The 27,681-nt window shown below is 47.2% G+C and overlaps 1 protein-coding gene across 9 annotated transcripts in view; it reads right to left on the bottom strand.

The window, feature by feature from the left end:
- The window catches only part of WWC3 (WWC family member 3), a 130,929-nt gene extending 103,470 nt beyond the window's left edge, over window positions 1-27,459 (bottom strand). For 4 of the 9 annotated variants that reach the window (XR_005018320.1, XM_036839685.1, XM_036839684.1 and 1 more), the window contains exon 1: window positions 27,056-27,246. Coding sequence is in view for 3 of the 9 variants with exons in the window: in XM_036839691.1 (XP_036695586.1) it covers window positions 27,056-27,339 (284 nt within the window). In the remaining 6 variants the exon portion in view is untranslated. Of the gene's footprint in view, window positions 1-27,055 lie in introns of all 9 variants that reach the window. The other 5 variants (XM_036839691.1, XM_036839690.1, XM_036839689.1 and 2 more) reach the window with 5 other exon arrangements.
- Window positions 27,460-27,681: the final 222 nt, after the last annotated feature.

Here is a 27,681-nt window from a genome sequence, read left to right as displayed (position 1 = left end):
AAACTTGCTACTGATCTGATTCTCATCAGGGCCACTTTGAGAAAGGGTGGGTGATTTGGGGGTGCCACAGAGAGGGGCTTTCCTGCACTGTCCACTGAGGAAGCCACTAGTCACATGTGGCTATTTAAAGTTAAATTAACTAAAATTAAAAGTTCATTCTTCAGTTGCACTAGCCACATTTCAAATACTCAAGAAATGTTATGTGGCTCGTGGCTGCCATACTGGACAGGGCAGACATGGACCATGTCCATCATCACGGAATGTTCTATCGGACAGCACTGCTCCAGAGAGTCACAGGGAAGTGGGAGGATGCTGACCTCCCAGGGGAAGGAGGCTGGGTGAAATGGGGTAGAGAGAGGCAGCGGACAACAGCTCACTGAAGTACTTTCTCCGAGCAGCATATATTTTAAGGTTCAAAATCTTAAAATACATTGACACTTTGGTTCACTAATCCCACTAGTACAGTGGTTCTCAACCAAGGGCCGCTGTGCCTCCCGGGGACACCTGGCAGTATCTGGAGACATTTCTGGTTGTCACGAGGGTGGAGGGGAGGTGCTGCTGGGTCTGGGAAGCGGAGGCCAGGGGCGCTGCTGAACATCCTACAGTGCCCAGGACAGCCCACCACGAAGAAGCACCCACGCCCAAATGTCAAGAGCAACACCTATGAAAAATGATCTAAAATAGGTGAAGAGCTTAATGTATAAAGAGGGGCATCACAGTACTAGGTACAATAACAGGAAAAAGGAAGCAAGCCAAATGGCCAGCAATAAGGATGGGACCCAATAAATTACTGCCCACCAACAATCATGCAATAGTTAGTCCCTGAGGACCTACCACATGCCAGGCTCTGCTCAGGCACTGTGGACGAGGGAGCAAACAGCAAAACAGAACTCCCCTCCTTGGGAGGTCTACCTGGGATAATGTTTAAAGTGTGTTTAATAAGACACTGGAATAACTTGGAAGTGCTTTGGTTACTGGTCAGGGAGAAAGGGTGGCTGTAAAATTACTTGATATATCACCACATTTTGGTTTCTTTATTTACAAAAAGAAAAAAGACTAGATACAGAAGACACTCAAACACAACAGTAACGGTAGGTAGAGAGCTGGAGGGGGCTGTGGTATGTCTATACAAATAAAATAAGCCATTTTGTATGAGAGAGCGTTTACCCAGAACCCAAAGTGGCCTCCTCTCCTCTCCTCTCCCCATGATCCCATCGGACAAGTGCGGCCATCACTGAATTCTTCCCGGGTTCCTGCTTCTCTCTGTCTAGAAGAAGGGCAAACCAGACAGCGAGAGCTGGAAGCACATGACTCCAAGGCCGTCCCAGGGCCAACTCAGCCTGCAGCTGTGTTCTATCTGGTTTGCAGTGTTGGCCCTCGGATATTCTACCGAAACCCCAGTGGATTTCCAACATTTAACCTCAGCAGATTTCATTTCAAATACCTGAATTTCTAACTCCCTTAGAAATCGGAAGAGCTGGCACATGGGGATAAGAGTCCCCAAAGACAAAAACGGCTAAAGCTGATGAGGGCCATCCCCTTAGGAAGGGCCACTCACTAGCATGCCACAGTCCCCACCACTCCCTGTGACCTCTGACATCTGGCAGTTTGGTTGGGGGCTCAGCCCCGGTGGGTGTTTGAGGCTGCAGTCACCACGCCAAGGTGAGGTGCAGAGGTGGGCAAAACCTTCCTGGAGCGTGGCCCAGCCAACAGACGGGACGCACAGGGAGCTCCTGCCACGCAGAGCTAGGCACGAGGCTTGGTATAAATGATGCCCGTGGTCGCAGGCAGGTAATCTTGGCTAAGGATAAGAGAGCTTGGGGACCCCACCACAGGAGAAGCTCTATGAAATTTGTAAAGGGCTATTCATTTGTTTCAATGCTCACTACAGGAAAGCTATCTGAGATGCCAAGTGCCAGGAGCTAACCCCCAGGAATTCAGCTCAGCCAGGGAGCAAATAAGTAACAAACTGCCACTACCTGACAAGCTCCCTCAATGGTAGGGGCACGCAGAGGGCGATGGAAGCTCAGAGGAGGGAGCGATGCAACATAAACGTAAGTGATTTTTACGTTCAGCAGAACATCAAACCCTGAGGCCCCGTCACTGCTCCAAAGCAATAATACAACGGCATTTATAGCTAGCTATTCGACCTTTCGTTCCCCTTTACAAACCTCAATGTTTCTGGTTTCTAACGTCAAGGCTTATCTGCCCGAGTTTTATGATGGGATTGAAATCATCAACAAATATCATTCATCACCGTGAACAAGATGGGGTCCGTACGACAGCGGATTTCCACACTGGCCGCAAGGAGAATCACCAGGGACGTCTGGATTCACCCCGGAAGTTGGACCTCACTGATTTGTGGGGGAGCACGAGCAGCAGTAGTTTTTAAATGCTCTTTAGATCATTATAACGTGAAGTCTGGCTTGAGCCAACTTGTATAAGTGAAGCTCTCACAGGTAAATAGTCATCCGGCTCCTGGGGGGCGGGGGCATCTCCACAGAGAGGGAAGATGGGAGGTGAGCGGAGTCAGGAACTATATACGGGAAACACACGATCAGTTACTTTAAGCAGCATCTGCTTTTCAAACTGAGAATTCCACCTAGAATATTGAAAATATCTTTAGAACTCTATTTATTCAGCCCAGGGGTGGGTGATGGCACTGCCACTTGGCAAGTGCAAGAAAAGCTCTGGGAAACACGAGGGATGAGGGCAGGCCCCAGACAGTGTACAGTCTGGCAAAGAGGAGAGAACGGAAAACTACCAGCCAAATACATGCACTAAAAACATTTCACGACGATATGCTTCTGCATGTGGTAAAGAGTAAAATGCCACGCTCATCCCAGGGTCAGTTTCTCCTTTTTCGGAGGGAGACGGTGGTTCTAAAATAGTCATCAATTTTTAAAACTGGTACACAGAGCACGTGCTAAGCATGAGACATACAGCTGACCAGGAGATTATTCGAAACAGACTTTCCTTTGCCTTCTTTCTAAGGGTGAATGTGCTGCAGCACTTAAGTAAAATGATCCTATAGAAACTGCCCAGCAAAATATACCACGTGCCCTAACTTGGAATTTAATAAAACATGCGCACTTCTATGGAACTGAATCCCTTTGAGGTGACCTTTTTCTTCTGCTTTTCTGCCCATCAAAACCTGCTCTTAGGAGTCCCTACGCTGTTCCCAAAGTGTGTATGGAAGTAAGTCACTTTCGACCAGCTGGAGACATGGGCGGGGGAGGCCAGGGGGCGGAATGGAGAAGGTGCAGGAAGGAAGAACAGGGCGGGGCCTCGGCCCCCAGGAACCCAGGGGCGAGAAGGGACCCACCAGAGTGATACAGGATGCTGTGGGAAACAATGCCAGGTCAGCGGAAGAAGAGATTCCTATGACGCAGAGAACCCTAGGGAGCACACCCTCTCCTGCCCCCAGGCCCAGCCTCCTATCAGATGAGAACTTCGACTAGAAAGCTCCACCAACCACCCCACGACCATCCCACCTTCTCAGTTTTGAGCCAAGCCCTCAGCCTCCTTTGGAATTAAGGGTCAGGAGGTAGGGGGAAAACAGACCGACGATATCTTTCTTCAGAGTGGAAAATCGCAACATTCCACAGTACCGTGATTAAAGCGGAAACACCGCATGCAAGCACCAATCGTGCTCTCTCCGTCAGAAGAAACCAAAAAGAAACAGTAAGCGCACAGCTCAGCATCTTACACACGAATGCTGAGGTGCCCTTACCATGGGCACAGGAGAAACAGGCGGATGACATGTCACCTCCTGAGAGGCCTGACGACATGGCAAGTCTTGGTGGTACTCCAGGCAGGCCAGGCCATCCTGTAATGTGAGTGAGCGTGATGCTCTGCACAGAACATTCTGGAGAAAGGGGAGCAGGGAGCTGATGCCGGCTGATCCTTTATGGAGCTGCTGGATTCTCTGTTTTGATGACGCCTAACCATTCAGTCAGGTCGTCAGTCACCTTAGCTAAACTACTGCTTCACCAGGTAGTTGTCTGTTTGCGGGGGAAAGGGGGCTTATCAGAACCCCATGGTTAGGGGGCAAGGGGCTGCATTTGTTTGTTTGTTTGTTTTCAGAAAGCTTCCCAGGTGTTTTGCAGGAAGCCCCAAGAATCACTGGTCCAGATCAGTGGTTCCTGAGCTTGGTTGCTATTGAACTCACCAGGAGAACGTCTCAAAAATGGACACCAGTTGCAAATCATATACCTGACAAGGGTCCAGTATTCGTTATATATAAATAAATCCTAAAATTCAACAACAAAAAGGCAAACAACCCAATGAAAAAATGGGCAAAGGAACTGAACAGATATCTCTCCAAGATATACAGACAGCCAAAAAGCACATGGAAAGAGGCTTAACATCATCAGCCATTAGGGAAATGCACACCAAAACCACAATGAGATACCACTTCACACCCACGAGGATGGTCGTTTTTTCAAAAAAGCAAACAGACAAAAAACAGCAACAACAGAAAATAACAAGTGTTGGTAAGGATGTGGAGAAACTAACCCTCATGCATTGCTAGTGGGAATGTAAAATGGTACAGCTGCTGTGGAAAAAAACAGTTTGATGGTTCCTCAAAAAGTGAAACATGAAATTACCATATAACCCAACAATTCCACTCCTAGGTATGTATATACCCAAGAATACTGAAAGCAGATACTCGAACAGACACTTGTACACGCGTGTCATAGCAGCCCTACTCACAAGAGCCAAAAGGTGGAAACAACCCAAATGCCCATCAACAAAGGAAGGGATAAACACAATGTGCTCTATCCGTACAATGAAATGGGATTCAGCCCTGAAAAGGAATGAAGTCCTGATACGTACTACCACATGGGTGAGCCTTAAAACATTATGCTAGACACAAAAGACCATACATTCTATGATTCTATTTATAAGAAATGTCCAGAATCAGCAAACCAGAGAGACAGAAAGCAGATCAGTGGTTGCCTGGGGCTGGAAAGAGGGAGGAATGGGGAGTGACTGCTTAATGGGTATAAGGTTTTCTTTTCGGTGATGGAAATATCTTGGAACTAGACAGAGGTAGTAGTTGCACAACACTGTGAATGTACTAAATGCCACTGAATTAACCATTTTAAATGGTTAGTGGTTAATTTCACGTTATGTGAATTTTACCTCAATCTTTAAAAATGGGAAGAAAATGGATATCAGGGTGCTTCCTGGGCCCTGCTGATCAGAATCTCCTAGGGTGGGGAGATATATATATATATAACACCTTAAATTAATATAAAACCGAGAGCACTTCTGTGGCTAAGACCTCAGGGTTTTACCTGATGTTATACTCATCGTGGGTAAAGAGTATGACATGCTGCCCTTCCTCTCTCTGAAAAAAACTATGCATTTTAGAAATTTTTTTTAAAATTTATTTTTGGCTGCGTTGGGTCTTCGTTGCTGCGTGCGGGCTTTCTCTAGTTGCAGCGAGCGGGGGCTACTCTCCGTTGCGGTGCGCGGACTTCTCATTGCGGTGGCTTCTCTTGTTGTGGAGCACGGGTTCTAGGCGCGCGGGCTTCAGTAGTTGTGGCGCACAGACTTAGTTGCTCTGTGGCATGTGGGATCTTCCCAGACCAGGGCTCAAACCTGTGTCCCCTGCATTGGCAGGCAGATTCTTAACCACTGCACCACCAGGGAAGTTCCAAAACTATGCCTTTTAAAACAGCATAAATAGGGCTTCCCTGGTGGCGCAGTGGTTGAGAATCTGCCTGCCAATGCAGGGGACACGGGTTCGAGCCCTGGTCCGGGAAGATCCCACATCCCGCAGAGCAACTGGGCCCGTGAGCCACAACTACTGAGCCTGCGCGTCTGGAGCCTGTGCTCCACAACAAGAGAGGCCGCGACAGTGAGAGGCCCGCGCACCGCGATGAAGAGTGGCTCCCACTCGCCGCAACTAGAGAAAGCCCTCGCACAGAAACGAAGACCCAACACGGCTAAAAATAAAATTAATTAATTAATTTTAAAAAAAATATATATATATATAAAAAAAACAGCATAAATAGATGTGTAACATTCAGAAAACGAAAATAATGACAAAATCATGGCAACGAGGCACTCAAGAGCAACGGAACCAGGACGGTGTGCGGATTCAAAATCACGCCCCCAAAATGATGGACGGACCCAGAGTGTAGTCCGCAGAGATGAACACAAAACAAACTGGAGAGGTGACCTCAACATCACCAGACTGTGGTGTGCTCATTATGGACACCCAAATAAGGGCAAATGTTAATGGACCCTAATGAGAGCTGACAAGGACCAGAGGGAAAGGTGAAACTGAAGCTGCCCCCCAGGCCAGCTCAACAAAAGAAAGAACGATCTAACTCTGAGCTGGCTGGCACTCCGTGGTCAGAGATGTCATCAGGCAGAAGGGACCCGGCCGCCTGACTGCTGACGGCCCACGTTCAGGCTGCAATGCTTGCGGGAGCGTGAGGTGCAAGACCCCCCTCGGAACAGGCATGGTGCCTGTGGCTTCAAGCCTCTGATGTTCCAACGCTGTTCACTGTGACAGTTCCTGGAGGTGTTTCAGAAATCTGGCTTCAGGGACCTCCCTGGTGGTCCAGCGGCTAAGACTCCATGCTTCCAATGCAGGGGGCCCGGATTCGATCCCTGGTCAGGGAACTAGATCCCACATGCCGCAACTAAGGAGCCCGCAGGCCACAACTAAAAGATCCCGCAGCTAAGATCCAATGCAGCCAAAATAAATAAATAAATAATTTTAAAAAAGAAAGAAATCTGGCTTCAGTAATCCTGACTGGAGATGGTGACGTTTTGTGTCGTTGCACAATTCCACCGGAGTGGAGGTAGTTACCATGGAGGGACCACCATACGTAGTATTCATTTGCTCCTTTATAAACAAACTGTGCTACAATTAACACTCTCCAGCACCTTCCTTTCCCTGCTTCTGGAAAGTTCTGACTTTGATCCATCTTTCCAGTAAGTCTAAGACCTGACTATCAAAAGAACAATGGCCTAAAGGTCATACTTCTGTTTCACCTTTACTTTCAAGGGAGGAAAAAAGAACTTAATACGGGAACAATTAACTTTACGTAGGGCTACCTTTTTGGTGAGAAAAAAAACCCAGCTTTGCAAACAGTACCAGCCAACTGTTTCACAAAACCAATTCCAGTAACTCGTATGCCTGCGGTACCGTTATGTCATTGGTTTGCTTCTCGGAAAATTTCCCAATTTTTGTTTATTTTAGTAATTTGGAATAGGTCAAGGCACCTTCTTTAACTCCAGGTGGAGAGGTAAAGCAACCAAACACCAGTGAAACATAAAAAAGATCACGGGAGAGAGAGGAAAGACGCAAAGGCATGCTTCTGTTTTCTGGTCCACAATCAGTGAGGCGCTCCTGTGGAATCCAAGTTGACTTTGAACTACCCACAAGTCTGGAGAGTAGGCCACAAACTAACCTCGCAGCTCAGGACAGTGGAAAAACCAGGAAGAACTTAGCTCCTCCTCCTACCCCACAACCTGGTTGGGATTAATCCACATGGTTTTACTGAAAATGATAAAAGTAGCACTCCTCCCCGAAATGACGTGCTAGGGTGTTATTTTCACTGGTGCAAAAAAAGGGATGACACCCACTCCAACCAATGAAAGAGTGGCTACTAAGCACCCCAAACAGACGGAAAGAACGTCTCTGTTTCTCTACTTTACATAACAAAATAAAAGTTAGCTCGGCTGAAGGAAATGCAGACTTTGGATTCCAAATATTTACTGAGTTGGCACTGGATTTACAACTGAGATGCTGACAATGACTCAGGAAAAACAAGGATTTTATCAGTTACATGTTCATATAAAACTTTATAGTGATCCATATTTTTAAAGGAGCCAGGTGATAAATGGCATAAGAAAAAGAATTCTATTAATAACTTTCAAGGTAAAATAAGTACATGAGTTCTTATTTCGAAATGGAAAGTATGTCTAAAGCCCCAAGATAGAGCTTAGAGTTGCTCAAACAGGAATTATTGGTTCTGGCCACCGAGGTGGCACTTAAAATGCAAATGGTACTCTGTCCTTCTCCCTTAAGTACGTGGGAATGCAAGAAGCTATTCTTGGTAATCCTTGACATTTTCGTCAAATGCCATCTGCATGGTGACATCTTGGAGGTTTATGATATTGGAGGGGAGACGGACGGTTTGGCTTCCGGTGTCTTGCTGAGGTGAATGAGATGGCAATGGCGGGTTGACCTGGGCCGGACCAATCACAGAATGATTTATGTGAGATGCCTTCTGAAGCAGTCAGCCTATCCACGGCCAGCAAAGCACTGCCAGGTCGGCTACGTGCCTTTCCTGAGGAAAAGTCACAATGTGAAAGAGCTCTGCAGAGCTGGCCACTGTGGGCTCCAGCCTCATCATTTTAGATCCCAAACCACCCAACCATTATTAGGAAGTAACTACTCACTTTTTTCTTTAGTCATAATAATAATTAAAAATTCATTTCTAAAACTCTAAAACAAGAATTTACAACATTGTATGGGCATTCCAAAAGTATATGTAAATCTTCTCTAAAGACATACTATTTAAACACACCGCTCAGCTGCTAAAATAACAAAAACGAAACACATCTGCTGCACAGTGGTTCCCGTTCCATGGCACGCCTCGCAGCCCCGTCAGCAAAGCTGAGGACAGTCCAGGGAAAAGGCCCGGCTCCCTTGTGCCGATGCCGGCAGAACCCTGACCTCCCCCAGCCCGCACGGATCCAGAGGCAGGGTGAAGCAGACAGGCCACTACTACACTACATGTCAGTACCAAGCCCTCCCCACAAGCTGTGACAACCAAAAGTCTCCAGATGTCGCCCCTAGCTGAGAACCACCGCTGGAGTGGAATCCGAGAACCTGGGGTGGGAATCTCTCTTACAGCTTCGGGCACCGGCTGCTAGGAAAATCTTTAAGTTAACTGTTGAAGTGACTTAACGTCTTTCACCGCCTTCCTAACCCCGTTTCAGCAACTTTCCCATATCCCACCACTGGCATGCGAGCCCCGCAAGAGCGAGGACTTTCCAGGGGCATCAGTATAGACATGCGTTCTGAGAGCTCCCTTTCAAGACCAAACAGCACAATGATTTGGGTCAACTTAACTTCAACCCAAAAGTAAGTTCACCTGTGCCTTTAAATGTACATCCAAAAGCTGTTAATACACATATGAAAACTGTCTTGTAGGTATTGCACAAGGTAGCCAAGAAGATATAGCTGAAGATCTTGACCCTGAATCAACTTCTCTTATTCTTAATATCTGTCCAGTATTAAGTGTCTATTAATTATGGAACAAGGTCTAATCACGTGATGTGAATTTGTAAAACCTCTAACATCACCGAGTACTACAAATACCAAATTCTGGAACATGATGACATCCATACCTGGAAATCAATAATTCTGTACATGTTTGGGGTGTTTTCAGATTTGCATCCTAGCTAATACAAACTACGATGAAAGCTGAAGATGCAAACGCTTTGGTGGTGTTAACACAGTACACAAACAAGCATGACATCGATCACAAGTCAGCAAACTAAGTCCCAAGGGCCAAATCCAGCCTGCCTCCAGGCTCTGTAAATAAGTTTTTATTGAACACAGGCAGGCACATCCACATTTAGGTATCGCCTATGGCTGCTTCTGAGCTACAACGGCACAGTTGAGCAGTTGCAGCAGAGACCCTATGGCCCGCCAAACCTAAAATATTTACTATCTAGCCCTTTACCCAAAAAGCTCGATGGCTCTGCTCTAATCTGTTCATAACATTTCATTTCCAGCAACTTCATGTACCCAGCCACAAAACCAAGGGAATGCAAAGAACAGCTCTAAGCAGAGAGGAAAAACAGTCACCATGCACTCTGAGTGCTTCTTTACACTGGTGAGTCTCCAGTGCTACACAAGTAGGAGGAAACTAAGGAAGCAATTCAGAAGCAGAAGTGACATAAAGGAGGGAGGAAAATTTGACAGGCAGAAGAGAAAAGACCTTGAAGAATCACTAAGCTGAATGACTATTTATTCTGTACGACCACAAGAACAATGAAAATATGAGTGTCTACTACACACTAGACATTGACCTTAGTGTCCCCATTTTCTGAAAAGAGGAAACCAAGGCTCAGGGAGTCCAAATGCTGCCTTAGGGCACAGGTGAAACAGAAGAGCCTCGAGTCAGACTCAAGACCATACATGCCTAAAATCAAGGCTAACCACAGCCGGGTGGTCCCTGTGGTTACTGGTACATTCCAAGAACATACCAATGCCCATGTTCATGCATACAAACCTTAACTATCAAGAAAATGTTACATTTTTTTAAAATTAATTAATTAATTTAATTATTTTTGGCTGCATTGGGTCTTCGTTGCTGCGCACAGGCTTTCTCTAGTTGCGGCAAGCAAGGGTTACTCTTCGTTGCGGGGCGCGGGCTTCTCATTGCGGTGGCTTCTCTTGTTGCGGAGCACGGGCTCTAGGCACGCGGGCTCAGGAGTTGTGGCGCAGAGGCTTAGTTGCTCCGCGGCATATGGGATCTTCCTGGACCAGGGCTCGAACCTGTGTCCCTGCATTGGCAGGCAGATTCTTTTTTTTTTTTGGCTGGCAGATTCTTAACCACTGCGCCACCAGAGAAGTCCCGAAAATGTTACATTTTAGTATATCCAAAAAGAAATTAAAAGCATATAATACAATTTTAAGAGGTTCTTTCAAAAACGTGTGAAAGATAAAAATGCTGATGTTGAAAGGCCCAGGTATCAGCTGGTCCTTTATCCACAAACTTCATTTTACCCCAAAGGCTGCCACATAATCAGATATCACATCAACTTTTCTAAACAAACAGCAGTGCTACTAAGTCGTTCTATAAGATAAATTCCTCTGAATGAGAGAGGCAGTTTCCTTCATGAAACTAACTATATTTTTAACCTAGTAATGATTACCAGGTTGTAACATGGTAGTACTCTCCCCTTACACTTGGCCAAACTCCTGGGCAACGTTAACGTGTGGCTTCTTGGTAAGTGTCCCTGGCGATTGTATGAACGTTTTAAGAAGCCCAGAAGCCTTTTGCACGGTTAGAGGCTGCTAAGTCTAATTTACATACCCTGGTCTGTCCAATTACCAAGACAAGGCAACCACCTGAATTTAAAAACAGAGTCACTTTAAAAGACTTTTAAAAACAACTATATTGTGGTATAATCTACAAACCATAAAATCTTCCCATTTTATGTGTAATTTCAATGATTTTTAGTAAATTTACTTAGTTGTGTAACACATAATCCAGTTTTAGAACATTTCCATCATCCCAATCACACCCTTGGTACCCATTAGCGGTCACTCCCCTTTCCTACCCCCAGCCCCAGGCAACCACTAATCCACTTTCTACCTCTATGGATTTGGCTTTTCTGGACAACGTGTATCAGTCGAATCATACAACGTGTTGTCTTCTGCTTCTTTCACTTAGCACAGTGTCTTTGAGGTTCATCCATCACCTCCCTTTTCATGTGAAACCTATCCAGTACTTGGGGCTCATATCTAGTGACTGCACACCACAGTTTAATGCTGGGTTGGGTATGAGGCTGGGAAGAGTTAGAGAAAGCATGTGGAAGGTTCTCCACAAATCACTGTACAATGGCTGCTGTATGATGTACCTGGGCTAGTGATAGCAAACACATGAGCATGCAGCCCTTATGGCAACGACACGCATAGCGTGCATGGCAGGCACCTCTGGGGCTGTCTGCCCTTCTCAAACGAAGCCTCTGTTATTCCAGGAAGCAGAGATGGGCTTCGCGAGGTCTGCAATCCTCCTGAAAGCATATGCAAGCTTCTGTGTGCCTGCGCGTGTTTCCAAACCCAGAACCTCTACCTTGTGTCCGATTTCCTGGGGCCCATGATCCCAGTGCTTTAGAGTCCCTGCACTCGACCCAGCCTCAGAGCACGTCTACCAAGTCTGTCAAATGCATGAAGGACATATGAATACTCACAAAAGAGAGATGAAGGAAAAACAAATATTAGAATTCAACCATATAAACATCAACAATTTAACAGTTCCAAAGACCACTGTAATAGTAAAAAAGACATTAGTAGAAAAACTGGTGAAATCCAAATAACGTCTGGAGTTTGCTTAATAGTAACGTATCAAGGTAGGCTTCTTAGTTCTGACAAATGTACTATGCTAATATAAGATAGTAACAGTGAGGAAAACTATCCTATCTTTGCAACTTTTCTGTAATTCTAAAACATTTCAAAATAGAAGTGTATTCCAGCAAATCAACGACCACTGGATTGCGTTTATCCCATGCCTAGATCTCTTAAGGCAAATATGGAAAGGAAAAAAACAACACTACAGACAAAATAATTGCACATTAGCAGCATAATAATTACAGTACTTATATAATCATACAGATCAGGGATAATCTAAATGGTCGAAAACAGAGGGATATTTAATAAACGACAGCACAGCTGCTCAGTGGCAGCTTATGCCTCCAAGAAGAACGCCAGTGGTGAGAACACAGAGCAACAGGGGATAGAGACACAGAAGCGAAGATGCCTTTGCCGGCTGCAAGTAACAGAAACCCCAATTCAACTGGCTTTAAAAGATAAGGAGACTTTGCTATTTTACATTTCACATACGAAAAGCTGATGCAGGCAGGCAGCTCCAGAACCTTATATTGTCTACCCACCCACCTTAACAAAGATACAGCCTTTCCACTCCACCACCCTCGGTTTCTCAGCAGCTCCCTGCTGGTTTTTATGGCAGCAGCTTGGCTGCCTGGCTGCAGGTTTAGGTGGAGACACGACGTTAATTGGCAGGAGTTACTTCTATGTAGGTCTATGGGAACAAGGGGCCTTCTGCTCAACCATGCCTGTCTCAGACCTCCCCTCCCAGCTCGCTGGACGGCTCTGGGTCATGTGCTCCTGCCTCTGCCAACTGCAGGCCTAGCTGCTCTATGACTGGCTTAGAGCCACCTGAGGCACTACTGACATTTGGGACTGGATTATTCTTTGTTGTGGTAGGGGCCATCCTGTGCTTTGCAGAATATCTGGCGGCGTTCCTGGATTCTACCCACTAGATGCAAGTAGCACCCCATACCCACCCCCAGTTGTGACAATCAAAAATGTCTCCAGACGTTGCCAAATGCCCCCTGAGGGGGGGCAATCTCCCCTAGTTGAGAACCACTGGCTTAGAGCCATCAAGACTTCACCAGGGGGCTTCCCTGGTGGCGCAGTGGTTGAGAGTCCGCTTGCCAATGCAGGGGACGTGGGTTCGAGCCCTGGTCTGGGAAGATCCCACATGCCGCGGAGCAACTGGGCCCGTGAGCCACAACTACTGAGCCTGCGCGTCTGGAGCCTGTGCTCCGCAACAAGAGAGGCCGCGATAGTGAGAGGCCCGCGCACCGCGATGAAGAGTGGCCCCCGCTTGCCGCAACTAGAGAAAGCCCTGGCACAGAAACGAAGACACAGCACAGCCATAAATTAATTAATTAAAAAATAAAAAAATAAAAATAAGTAAATAAATAATAAAAATAAAGGAATTCCTTTAAAAAAAAAAAAAAGACTTCACCAGGAGCTGCTGAGAGGGTCACATTCCCTGAGTCAAGACAAGGGTGGCCACTCCAACAAAACAGGGGCTCTGACAGCTGGCAAGAAGGCTCTGCTCTTGAGAACTCTAGAATATATGAGAAAGTGAAATACAGAAACACAAGGTTATCATTATGAATAAATAAAACCTGTTTCTACAGGCATAATTACATGAAACAAACATTTATTGAGAACCTGCTATGTGCTAGGTACTGTACAGAAAAAGCAGAATAAAATGTAAATAAGTGAGTTAAAGGAAAGGAGGTAGTTAATATTTAAAAAAAAAAAACTGAATAACTAGATCTCTGCTTGATTCCTTCATTTTCCAATTTCCTTTTTAACATTTTAAAAGAATTATAGATTCACAGAAAGTTGCAAAGAAATGTACAGGGAGGTTCCATGCACCCTTCATCCAGTTTCCGCCAAGGTCCTATCCTGCGCAAGTACAGTACAACCCCAAACCAGGTAACCAACACTGGAACAATCCACACAGCTTATTCAGAGTTCACGTGCTTCCGTGTGTGTGTGTGTGTGTGTGTGTGTGTGTGTATGTGTGTGTGTGCGTGTGTGTAGTTCCATGCCATTTTATCACGTGTGTAGCTTCTAGATACAGAAACAGTCCACCACTACAAGCCTCCCTCATGCCACTCTTTTACAGCCATACCCACCCCTGTCCCCCATCCATAATCCTTGGCAACCACTGATCCGTCCTCTATCTCTATAGTTGTCTTATTTCAGGAATGCTACATAAACGGAGTCCTACCAATTTCATTCTGTGCATTGTGTTAGCTGGAATGGGGTTTGAGCACCTCTCGGTTTCCTCTGAAGGGGAGCAGGTTAATGAAGGGTTTGCCCTGTGACACCAGTCCCAGGGGGTCTTTCTGTGTCTCCAGGTCTGTAGGGAGAGGTGGAGAGCAGCTCTGAGCAGATACATATGTGCACATGCACAACTCCTGTAACTGGCCTTTAAAAACCACGCAAGTTCATAAAGCACAGGTGGGGGGAGGGGAGCCTCGTTTACCTAGGAGCACAAAAGAATGAGAGTCCCATGCCCGAATTCTTCCAGGAACTAAAACGTTTTGTACCTTTGAACCTTAGCTTCTTAACTGTGTAGTTTTTTCAGTATTATTCAGATATAACTGACATATAACACTGTGTAAATTTAAGGTGCACAAACATGCTAATTTTGATACACTTATATATTGCAATAATCTGATTACCACAGTAGAGTTAGCTAACACCTCTGTGACATCATATAATTACCGTTTCTTTTTTGTGGTGAGAACATTTAAGATCTACTCTCAGCAATTTTCAAGTATACAATACAGTGCTATTAGCTATAATCATAATGCTGTACATTAGATCCCCAGAATTAACTGTGTATTTTTAATGAAAATCATTCTAAAAGTGCTTATTTTCCTGTCTTCTTATTATAAAGTACAGTTGACCCTTGAACAACAGAGGGGTTAGGGGTGCCCACCCACCAGAAACTCGAAAATCTGCATATAACTTATAGTCAGCCCTCTGTACCCACAGTTCTTCTGTATCCACAGTTCTGTGCTGTAGTATTTATTACTGAAAAAAATCCGGTGGACCCATGCAGTTCAAACCCAAGTTGTTCAAGGGTCGACTGTAGTCTTTTTTTTTTTAAAGATTTATTCATTATTTATTTATTTTTGGCTGTGTCGGGTCTTTGTTGTGGCACGCGGGATCTTTGTTGAGGTGTGAGGGATCTATCATTGCAGTGCGCGGGCTTCTCTCGAGTTGGGGTGCGTGGGTTTTCTCTCTCTAGCTGTGGCGTGCAGGCTCCAGGGCACACGGGCTCTAGTTGAGGCGCAAGGGCTCAGTAGTTGCGGCGCGCAGGCTTAGTTGCCCCACAGCATGTGGGATCGTAGTTCCCCGACCAGGGATCGAACCCATGACCTTGCATTATAAGGCGGATTCTTTACCACTGGACCCCCAGGGAAATCCCTCAACTGTAGTCTTAATTGGCATGTTGTTTAAATAATCTAATCTAACTTTCCCTGCTTGTCTTATGACAGTTAGATGCAGCAGCCTTTCAGGGGGAGGAGAGAAGTCTCTATTGAGGGTTCCTTGACTAAAGGGTCCCCCGCTGGGTTTTATCTTTCTGAGCCCCTTCTCTCTAGTTGGTTAAACTTCCCGCTGGGGTCTTCTTACCCTGTGTCCCCCACCCCAGCCCCTATCTACCCCACCCCCAGTGACTAATAGTTTCCTTGAATAGACCCTGTATTCTCCTAAGATCAGAGGTCAGCACACGTTTTCTGGAAAGAGCCAGACAGTAAATGTCTCCAGTTTTGCGGGCCACATGGCCTCTGTCCAGAGACTCAACTTTGTCCTTAGAGCGCAAAAGCAGCCAAAGACAATAACTAATTGCACGATTGTGGCCGTGCTCCAATAAAACTTTATCTATGGACACTGAGACTTGAAATCCCCATAACTTTCATGAAATACTACTCTTCTTTTGATTCTTTTTCAACCATTTAAAAATGAAAATCCCATTCTTATCTTGCAGGCTGTATAAAAACAGGTGGCCAGCGGGATTCAGCTTGTAGGCTGCTGTTTGCCAACCCCTGTCCTAAGATCTCCCAGGGGCAGTCATCACATCTGGGAAACAGTTTACACTCAACAAGCATCAGTTCGTCAACTGACAACAAGTATTGTTTTCTCGTACATGTAAGAAAATCCAGCCACAAGGAAATCTGGGGACTTGCGTGGTGGCGTGCAGCAGGTGCAGGTGCAGGAGCGGACCTGGACCCTCTGTATCTTCTGACTTCAGAGCTGACCATCTCCCCCACCAGCCACCCCTGCTCCCCCGGCAGCAGGCTGGTAACCGCTGCGCTGTTGGCCTATTATTTCATGTAGGTTCTTTTGGTTTCCCAGCTGCATTTTCATCCCCTTCAGGAAAAGGCCTAGGCGATATTAATTATGTGTTACCCTCCATCGCACCTGGCACAGACTAAGCATCTAGATTAATAAAAATCCTACCATATATTCGTTTTTGGCTACCTGTTCCTAATTTTAAAAAGAAATGTGAAATATTTTATACTTCTCTCTTAAAGTAACAAACTAAAAGCTAAATTAAGTTGATCTCTTTTCTTTGATCCTCAATTGATTTTTCTTGAAGGGTGACAGCTGCTCCCGTGGGCAAAGTTCGCACGGCTGCCCTCAGTTAGGATCCCATGATGGTGTGTCCTCTGCATTAAACCAAGAAGCAAAAGCACAAAACCAGATCCCTACAACATATATGAACCTCAATAACATTAGGCTAGGTGAATGAAGCCTGACACAAAAGGCCATCTGTATACAGTTATAGAGATATGAAATACGGAATATAGAATTCCACCTATATGAAATGCCTGGAACAGGCAAATCCATAGAGACAGAAAGTAGATTGGCGGTTTGGCAATTGCCAGGGCTGGGGGTGGAGAAGGGAGCGGGGAGTGACTGCTCAATGACCACAGGGTTTCCTTCTGGGGTGATGGAAATGTTTTGGAACTGGACAGAGCGGTGGTTGCACAACACTGGTAATGTACCAAATGCCACTGAGTTGTTTACTTTAAAATGAGTTATTTTGTTATGTGACTTTTACCCCAATAAAAACAAGGTTTTTTAGAGAATGGTGGTAGATCTGTACATTCTGACGGTGGAAAGAGTGCCTAGACATATTGTTAACTGAAATGGCAAGTCACAGAAAAAAAAATTGATAGCAAGATCCCATTCATGTAAACTTCCAAAACAAATATCCGGGCTTCTGCACATACACTTCGGCAGAGGTGTACAGAAGGGCCGAGCAGGCCACACAGCGAGCTATTATAATGCTGGTTGCCCGGGGAAGGGGCAGGCAGGGATTTTCTTGTGTTCTGCATACGTCCACATTGTGTCATTCTAGTAAAGCAAGAACGAAGGCTTCAATGGGTTCCCGTATAATAGATAAACACCCCAGGTCCCTGTGGGTCTGAACGTGTTAAAGGGCATCCACCGTCAGGACCACGCACATCTGTGCATCAGAGCACAGCGCCAACAGAGACTGGAAAGTGGGGTCTGCAGGAGAGAAGCACAGCTGCTTGCAAAGAAACACTCAATCAGGCAGCTCTTTGGTCACCAGGATGTTGAACAATTAATTTTTATTAAGTTTCTCGCTCCTTTGGCTGCATCAATCAGTTGATGAATCACATGAAGTGCATTAAGCTTCATAAATGAGTACAACAGGCCTCAGAAGGGCCTACTGTCAGGACAGCATCACCCCCTCTTTACAATCTTTAATTTTCTCTTAGAGAAAGGCCAGTGTGTGCGAGGGGCATTTCCGGACAGAAGGAGAAAGGAGAAAGGAGAAAGGAGAAAGGAGAAAGGAGAAAGGAGAAAGGAGAAAGGAGAAAGGAGAAAGGAGAAAGGAGAAAGGAGAAAGGAGGGGAGGGTGCGAACACGGGTGGCCTGCAGCCAGACCATCTCTGAACTGCCCTCTGAATGCCAGGCCCCCTCCTGGAGATTGGAGCCCAGCGAGCTGGCTGGCTGTGACCCTGGCCTTGTCCCTGACCTGCCAGGCAAGGTCTGCCATCGTGCTAGCAATGAGCCACAGGACGAGGGCACCTTCTCCTCCTTCAAAATTAGACAGATGACCGTCTTTGTCCAATTTGCAGAGAAAAATTAATAAACGCACCAAGTCTCACGATGTTAAGATTGCCATCTCCACTTCTGTTAAACATCAGCACCTCCTATATCTCACTTTTCCACTAGCCCTGGCACAAAACTGTGACTCTTGGCTACACACTGTAATCTCCAGGGGAGCTTAAAACTCGGGGCTACCTGGCCCATGTGGGGAGGCGCCAGCATTCCTGAACTCCCCGGCCAGTTCCACTGTGCACAACCCCAGTGCGGAAGCCCGCTCCTAGCTCTCAAGGAGCCAAAACAAGCATCAGACAAACGAGGACACACAACAGCTGATCACAGCCAGCCTGAGACCTCGTATTTTTCACTGAGTACACGAGGTCGTGTTTATATCTTGACACTGTAAACCTATGAATGGTCATTTTTCTCTGAGTAAAACGGTTGGGAGTTGACCTCGTGGAATTAAAGACATAGCTACTTCCTAGATTCTGCAAGGACACCTGGACAGGGCGGGCGCTTCAGGGCGGCTTCCAAAACGCGGTGCAGCCCCGCCAGGGAACAGTATTTGGCAACGAAAGGGAATGGAGCACTGATCCACACTGCGACTCGGACAAATCTCGAAAACATGATGCTGAGTGAGATAAGCCAGACGCAGAAGGCCACAGGTTGCACGACTCCATGTACACGAAATGTCTAGAACAGACAAATCTATAGAGACAGAGAACAGATTCGTGGTTGCCAGGAGCTGAGGGAGATGGGAGTTACTGCTAAAGGGTACAGGGTTTCTTTTTGAGGCAATGGAAATGTTCTGGAATTAGACAGTGGTGATGGTTGCACAACCTTGTGAATGTACGAAAAACCACTAAAGAGGGCACTTTAAAATGGCACATTTTATGGTATGTGAAGCAGATCTCAATTTTTAAAAACCGGGGTAATTTTCAGGACAAACCCAGTTGACCCGTACACTAGAGGGCTGCCCCACGCTGGAGACAGGCACCTTTGCACAGGACGGAGCTCACCTCCTGCGGTGGCTCTCTGGTGTCCTGCCCGAGCTCCAGGCGGCCTGGAAATGTCACACTCACCGGGCCAGTGCCCGATCTCCTGACGGCACTGAGGCTGGCACACAGGAGCCGCTCAGGAGACCTCTGCCTGGCTCGATGTCCCACCCACTGAACTGCAGGGCTTGTCCCCCAGGGGTTGGCCCAGCCAGCTCCCTTCTTCTTTCCCTCTCCCGCCCTGAACCCCTTGAGCTTTAAGGAAATAAAAAGAGGGCCCTCCAGATGGAAAATGTTGAGGATTTCACAGCTCCACAAGCAACTTTTCAGGATGCCCTTGCCCTGTCTTTCTAGAGCTTCTGAGCAAAGGCAGAGGCCATCCTCTCCCCGGTGGCTCCTTCGTCCACAGAGGGATGGGGATGTCTCTTGGGGGCATCCCAGGCAACCTGATCCCCGTCTCTCTCTCTCTCTCTCTCTCTCTCACACACACACACACACACACACACACACACGTACACACGTGCGCACACGTGCGCGCGCAGAAGGCCAGGCCAGCTCTCTCTGGGTTACTGCAGAACACTGAAGTGTTAACAGATTCATTTTCTTTTTTCGGCTGTGTTGGGTTTTCGTTGCTGTGCGCGGGCTTTCCCTAGTTGCGGCGAGCAGGGGTTACTCTTCACTGTGGTGCACGGGCTTCTCATTGTGGTGGCTTCTCTTGTTGTGGAGTATGGGCTCTAGGCATGCGGGCTTCAGTAGTTGCACCACGTGGGCTCAGTAGTTGTGGCTCGCAGGCCCTAGAGTGCAGGCTCAGTAGTTGTGGCGCACGGGCTTAGCTGCTCCACTGCATGTGGGATCTTCCCGGACCAGGGCTGGAACCCGTGTCCCCTGCATTGGCAGGCGGATTCTTAACCACTGTGCCACCAAGGAAGTCCCGAGATTCATTTTCTTCTGTTCCACTGCATATACACTTGTATACACTTGACATTCAGCAACTACCCATTGATTGAGAATATTCTACAAATTGAAGAATACATTCATACTACTTTCCCAAAGTTTCATGTACTGGTATTACCATTTGCATGGTTAGTAAATTCAGGGTTTTTCACATAAATATGTTTAACATCCGTTCTTCATGGAAACACAGACAGCAGGTCTCTGTGGTCTTACCCCCTGTTATGGAACATCTTAGTAACCACCAATCTGCTTGAAACAAATTCAGCTCCTAAATGTGAATCACTGCAACCAGGTGGATAGAAGGAGTTCAGCGGGTCTCCATCAGGCCCCCAGAGGACACTTGGCAATGTCTGAAGACACTTTTGGTTGTCATGACTTGGCGGGGTGTGCTACTGGCAGGCACTAGGTAGAGACCAGGGATGCTGCGAAATATGCTACGCTACACAGGACAGCGCGACAATAAAGAATTACCCGCCCCCAAATATGAATAGTACCCGGGCAGAGAAACCCTGCTCTAAAGTAACACCTGCCCAGTTTGGATACCTCTTAGGACACTGCCTGTCAGCAATACAGTAAGTTGAATGACTCCACATGTTTCTCTATGTAACCGACTCACTGAACATACACCATCAACAACAACGGTGGCAAAAACAGTGAAGGCTTATGAGTGGGGTTAATAGGAGGCCTCAGCTTGGCCCCTGGTGAGTCCCAGCTACTCCTAAGGTGTCAGAAAGATTCCTTCAGCACCCTCCCCTCCCCGCTCCTGATTTCACCTGCCTTAATTCAAGCATCAGCTAAGTCCTGTGCACTACTTGTCTCCCTCGCAATTTCTCTGATATAATCCCTGACTTTTCTAGTCCTAGTGCCCCAGATATCTCTAACTCAGGCCCGTCAGCATCTGTGAAAACCTCCGACAATTTCCAACTGGCCTCTCCTCTCAGAATTCCACCCTGTCCGTCACTCATGCTTGGCTAGCTCAACAAATAAGACTTGGTGCCTAACGTGAGTGAAACTCCGAGCTCAACCCACAAGGTGCAGGACTCCTAGGAGTGTGTGAGGAGCCAGCAAGAGAACGGCTATAAAATGCCTGGCGCGGTCCCCCTGAGCACCCGACAAACAGCGGCGAGAGTGGCTGTTATCAACTGCACCAAGCTGACCACATGCTTCCACCGTCTCTGGGAGAACAACACATGGGGTGTGTATTGGTTTCCTACTGCTGCTGTAACAAACTGCCACAAACCAGGTGGCTTAAAACAACACACATTTATTACCTCACAGTTCTGGAGGTCAGAAGTCAAAAATCAGTTTCATTCTGCCAAAATCAAGGTGTCAGCAGGGCCGTGTTCCATCTGCAAGCTCTGGAAAAATACACCTCCTTGGCTGTTCCAGCTTCTAGAAACTGCCTGCATTCCTCAGCTCACGGCCACATGACTCCAACATCTGCTTCTGCTGTCACATCTTGTTCTCTGACTCTGACCCTCCTGCTGCCCTCTTGTAAGGATTCTTCTGATGACACTGAGCCCACCCAGATAATCCAGGATGATCACCTCATTTCAAGATTCTTAACTTAATCCCACCTACAAATGCCATTTGTGTTGGAAGGTAACTTATTAACAGGTTTAGGAGACTAGAACATGGACATCTTTGGAGGGCCATTATTCTATCGGGGGCGGGGTGGGGGGAGGTGTCTGTTAAATATCAAACAACAGTGAATATAAGATAAAAGTAACCAGTGGGTATAACACAGTACAAGGGGCACACGGTTACCCAGCCAAGGGAAGGTCAGGTTAGGTAGTGGATTTGGGCTCAACTCCGGAGTCAGACAGACGCCTCCTCGTTGGCTCTGGGAAGCGAGGTTACTAAGTCAACCCCCTTGGCCTCAGCTCCATCACCTGTCCACCTACAACTCCTGCAGCCCTCGTGGGCTTTCACTGAGAGCATCCACCAAGCGCCTAGAGTGCCTGGCACACGATAAGCACTCCACGTATGTCCTAAGACCCAAGGGATCCCAGCGGGGAGAACAGGAGGCAGGAACAGCACGGTGAGGCCTCAGGGAAGAGGACACGGGCCCGTGTGAGCCCCGTGGAGGCAGGGACCTGTCTGCTGGTGCTCAGCACTGGAGTCCTGAACCCGCAAGCGTGCCTGAGATGGAGAGGCTGTGCAACAGTTACTCAATGAATGAATGGGTGATCGAATGAACAAATGAACAGAGGCAGTATGCTTAAAACTGAGTAGGGACTGGGCAGTGGGGTGGCGTATGTGACAGAGCACTGCATCAGGGTCAGAAGACTCAGCTCAAGTCCCTGTCCTAACTCACAGCCGGTGGGACGCACGCCTTGGCTACAGCCCTCACATACAAGATGAGGAGCTGGAAGGAAGCGGCCCTGGCTCTTCCAAGAACAAAGCTGGAGGATTCAAGCTACGCGTGGTCTTGCCCGAGCCTGACCTGCCTTACACGAAGGCTCGGGGTCAGTCAAACTGAACGGTTCGCTCTCTTATTCCAAACACACCCAGCACTTCCTCTTCCGCAGCACTTTCCTCACATTCCCCCTTCTCATCCCCAGCACTGAGAAAGCACGAGAAACGCTCAACCTAGGAGATGACTGACAAGGATAAAGAACCCCCAGGCTCTAGTGAGCCCTCCTCCTTTTCTCCGAAGCCATCACCACCTGATAATGGTGCCTGGTGACCATCACTGTCTCCATTTTATGTGTCTCCCACCTCCCAGACAAACTTGGTCTCCATCCACCATCCCAGCACACAGGAGGCCAAGAATCTATAACTATTACTTCATTTTACTGGATTTGAATGGGAATAACTGAACTCAGGAAAATTTAGCTCTGCTTTTATTCCATCAGATTAATTTTACTGAATTTACTGGAAAGGCAGCCAATTAGCAAAAGGACCCAGGCTAGAAGCAGCTCACCGGGCTCACCCGGTGACCTTTAACATGTCACTTGACCCAAGGGTTTATGCACTAGAACCTACCAGAGGTGAAACACAGTTTCCACTTCCAAAAGCAGAGCGAAAGGGAAGAAAAGGAAACTTAGAGATTTCCAAACATCCGGGAGATATTTTTGGAAATGAATGACTTTTCCATTCGCTCCTCTTAAAAAAAAAAAAAGAAAGAAAGAAAAGAAAAGAAAGAAAGATATTAGACGGAGAACAAACCAAGAAGTGGTTGTTGATCATCTAAATGGAAGAAGATTCTTACAGAGGCCCACTCCTTATAGCCTGAAAAGCAAGACACTCCCCCATGTATACACAGAGACTACCTATAATCTTAAAGAATGAAAAATGGAAAAATCATTATTTGCTTATCAGAAAGTTTATATAATCCCAAAATAGACTCTGCGGGGTAAATATAGTAAACCTCCTATTAATTAACACTGAATAAAGGTTCCAAGAAGGTAGCAATGATGCCATCTGGCCCTGTTATGTGGGGCTCCAACCTGGCAAATTCCGGAACCATGGATTGCTTTCCCCTTAAAGCAACAGCCTGTTCAAAAGACTTTTAATATATCACAGAATTTCTCCACGTGGCGCAGGTCAAACCCCATCTCGTGAACAAATGGATCCCTAAAAGCTTTTGTCATGATATAATCTGGGCCTTCCACCACCATCTTGATCATTTATACTCTGCTTTGATCTCAAATGTGACATGGTCCACCACTCAAACTGCTCGAGGTTGGCATTTCCAGTAATGTGCAATCCCAACTGAGCTATCGGAAACAGAACGCTAAGTTTCAACAGATCAGTCCACCTATAGGTTAATATCAATACAACCCTGCAAGAAGCAGACATATACATGTCAAAGGCACTGAATTTTTCCAAAAGAGGCACAAAAGTTCTTCCCATATTATCCACCTAAATGGTAAATACCTTTTTATAAAGTGGCCATTGAACTCTGAGTTGATGTATGTGGAACACATATGTGTCACTAATGTAAACCACACACAACTCACCCACAGAAACTACCAGTCACAAAAATGGTGAATCAACTTTATTTTTAATCTTATTTATTTATTTATTTATCTGGCCGCGCCATGCAGCATGTGGGATTCTTCGTTCCCCGACCAGGGATCAAACCCGTGCCCCTTACATTGGGAGCGAGGAGTCTTAACCACTGGACCGCCAGGGAAGTCCCAACTTTATATTTTTTAACAAAGTTTTTGGGTATGATTCCCAGAAAACTACGAAAATTATATGCACAGTACTGATCTGCAGAAGTAGTAAATTTAAACCCAAGGTGGGTTCATACTCCAACTAAAGAAATTCTGTTTTGAAACTATTGAGATTTGTTTTTTTACACATCTGTAGCCACATCTGTAAAGATGTCTCCTTACGTTTGCAACCTCTTTGTTGTAACTTGAAAAAGAAAGTACAGCTACAATAATTCACCAACACACCCTGAGCTGGCAAGACCCAATGTTGTTAAATACAACATTGAATGGAATTACTATAAAACTCTAGAAGAGTTTGTTTACAAACCTTGGCCCTCGGTGACCTTGCTTACGGCAGCATATTTTATGCTATTAGGTTTAATAAATTATATAGGAAATGATGTTTTCAGTCGGCAACAATTTTCGCCTAACTGACTACATTCATCTATTCCTCCATAATTTCATTTTCTTTAAAAACCTATTTCTTTGCCTCTCCTGACAGTTCTCCATTTGGAAGCTGTTTGGGGAAAGTCCTCATTTTCTGAATACCGTTTTCCAGTCGTGTGAATCAAATGCAACTCAAAAAGGGTTTTAACTGTCAGATGCACATGGAGAAAATGCTGCGTGCTCTGACACACGGTTTTTTCCATATCATAAAAATCATAAAAATCAATTACAACTTTAAAGGATAACCGGTCCCCTATAAAAATCGGCAGGGTTCTGTTGTGAAAGAAGAAGAATGACTATTACAGCATTTACACCCTTCCGTAGACTCCACTTAAATGTCTGTGGCTCGCTGAGCATTCCATACATATTTCGGGCAAGGTATTATGGGAGCTGAAGTGCAAGCTGTCCTCTGCTGAATTTTCACTCACTATGAAAACAATGTCTCATAAAAGTGTACACGTTTTTACTTTACAAAACAATGTAAAATGTCCACTTTCGTTCACTCCACCGACAATTTTAGCATTAGAAACAGGGCTTTTTAAAAACCTGTAACGTAAGTGATGTATAAAATGTCATTCGATAACACAGACTTCTGGAAAGAGGAACATAGGAAATGTGTATGAAATACATGGAAAGGGAGATTCTACAAGCTGTCTTCTGTGGGGTCTGCTCACCTATGGCCTGGGTTGTACCATTAAAATGGAAATTCTTACATTTATACTTTTCATCATGAATCCACACTCCAACGTAACCACAACTGTTTTATATTACCCTCATAAAATGAGTCTTTGCCTTTTCTAAGCAAAACAGTATTTTTTAATTGGTTCATTTTCCAGTTGTTTGGATTTTTAACAGACATACAGCATAAAAGGGCACCACATTCCAAGCAGTTCTACCAACTCCAGAACCATCCAAGGCTTGATCAGACAGCTGTGGCTCTAGCCTTTGGTTAAAATTATCATATGATCTCACCTGATTTTCAAAATAACTGAGCATCTTTTTAAGCCAATAAACTGTGCTATAATCTCTCTAAGTTTCTGAGTCCAGAAGCTTGCCATGTTCAAAGAGAATGTTAGGGAACCATGATCCTTTTGCCTTCCTTTGTTTTTCCCTATCTGAACCCAGAGAAATCTTCAAACAATAATTTAGCAGCTTCCCTCCCCAAAGGTTTATTTTCAAACGCCAGTGCCATGCAGCGCTGCCTTTCCAGTGCAGGTAGGAGGAAGCAGGAGCCTGTCACCACGCTGGGCCTTTTCAAGTCTCAAAATCACTGGGAAGCTTGCAGTATTTCCTTTCTGGCACTCAGGCCCAGTGTGGAGAGAAGTTGCTCCAGATAGGACAAGATATCAGATAATCACTGTAATCCCTTGGTTTCAACAGAATTCCAACTCCACAAAAAAATGCCTCTCCCCAAAAGCAGCTGAACCAACTGAAACCAACAGACAATCGAACAAAAAGTTAACGAAGAAGTCATTACATGAACTTAATTAATCGTAATCTGGTGGTGCTTTTAGAAGCATCCGTTTTTCACTCCGTAGGATTTATTTACGTGAATAATAAGACAATTTAACGCTCTACTCGGATCTTGCACAAAAAGGAAACCTAAAATTCAACTCTTGTTTTCCCTTTATTCCAAAAGCATATGGGTCTAATCATAGCCCATTCTGACCGCAGTACACAGGCTTTTTCAATCAGAATTTTAACTCAACTTTTAAGGCGCTAAAGAGTAACCATCACAAGTTTGATGGTTACTCCAAAGAATCGGGAATCCCTGAAGTGTCCCATCTGGCACAGTCTTCGAATGGAAACTAGGCTCAGCCCGCCAGACAAGGAACCCACACCACGAGGCTGGGGCGCACGTTTGTGCTCCAAGATGACAGCTCATCTGGCCACCGCGAGGTCGGGGGCGCCTGTAGGGACACGGCCGGGGGGCGGTGGGCCGCGGAGGCCCGACAGGGATGGACGAGACCGCGGAGGAAAAAGGAAGAGAGGGCCATCCGTCAGCCCCTGGAGAGGAAATTCCAGGCGCCCAGCTCCCAGGCGTCGGTCAGCGGGTGACGTGAGGGAACCAAGGAAGAGTGTCCGCCCCGCGGTGGAGGCCGGGGATTCCGCACTCCTGGGGCTCGAGGCCGGGAGAGGGGGCGCCTCGATCCTCGGCCAGGAGTCCGGGGATGGGGGCGCCCGGCTCCTCGCCAGGCGCGGAGGGCTCACGATCTTCGCCCACACCCGGAGGCCTCCCGGGTCCTCGATCCTCTCCCTGGGCCCAAGGTATGGGGCGCCCTAATCCTGGCCGGGGCCCGCGCCCCCCTTACCGGTCGCGGGGGTCGATCCACGACGTCTGGCGCGTGTTGTGGTCGATGTAGAAGACGCGGCCGTCGTAGTCGCGCGCCTCCTCCCAGCCGGCGGGCAGCGGCAGCTCGGCGCTCTCCCGGGCCCGCGGGGGTGGCGGCGCGGAGGGCGCGGGGGGCGCGGGGGCCGCGGCGGGGGGCGCGGGCGGCGGCGGCTCCCGCGGGGGCTGCGCGGGCTGAGGCGGCTCCCGCGGGGCCTCGCGCGGCTGTCCCCGCCGCCGCCGCCGGCCGCCGCTCAGCCATGGCATGACGGCGCGGGCCCCGCCGCCGCCCGGCCGCCCCACGCGCGCCGCCTCCTCCGCCAGCACTAAGGCCCGGCGTCCGGGGCGCGGGGGCGGCCGCGGGGAGCCGCCCGCCGCGCCCGGTGCATCCTCCGCCCGGTGCCCGCGCACCGGCGCCCGCCTGCCGCCCGCCGCCCGCCCGGCCCTGCGCGCTGCCGCCCGCGCCGCCTGGGTCACTCGAGTCGCCGCCGCTCGTGGAGTCACGGCCCCAGAGCTGCCTCAGCCGCTACCGGCGGCCCCTCAGTTCCCGCGGCGCGCCCGGCCATCTTCGTTCTTCGGCGCCGCCCGGTAGGGGCGGGGCTACGCAGG

Source organism: Balaenoptera musculus, chromosome X, assembly GCF_009873245.2.
Source record: "Balaenoptera musculus isolate JJ_BM4_2016_0621 chromosome X, mBalMus1.pri.v3, whole genome shotgun sequence".
NCBI lineage: Eukaryota > Metazoa > Chordata > Mammalia > Artiodactyla > Balaenopteridae > Balaenoptera > Balaenoptera musculus.
Note: the sequence above shows the minus strand (reverse complement) of the source record. Positions and strands in the feature narration are given on the sequence as shown.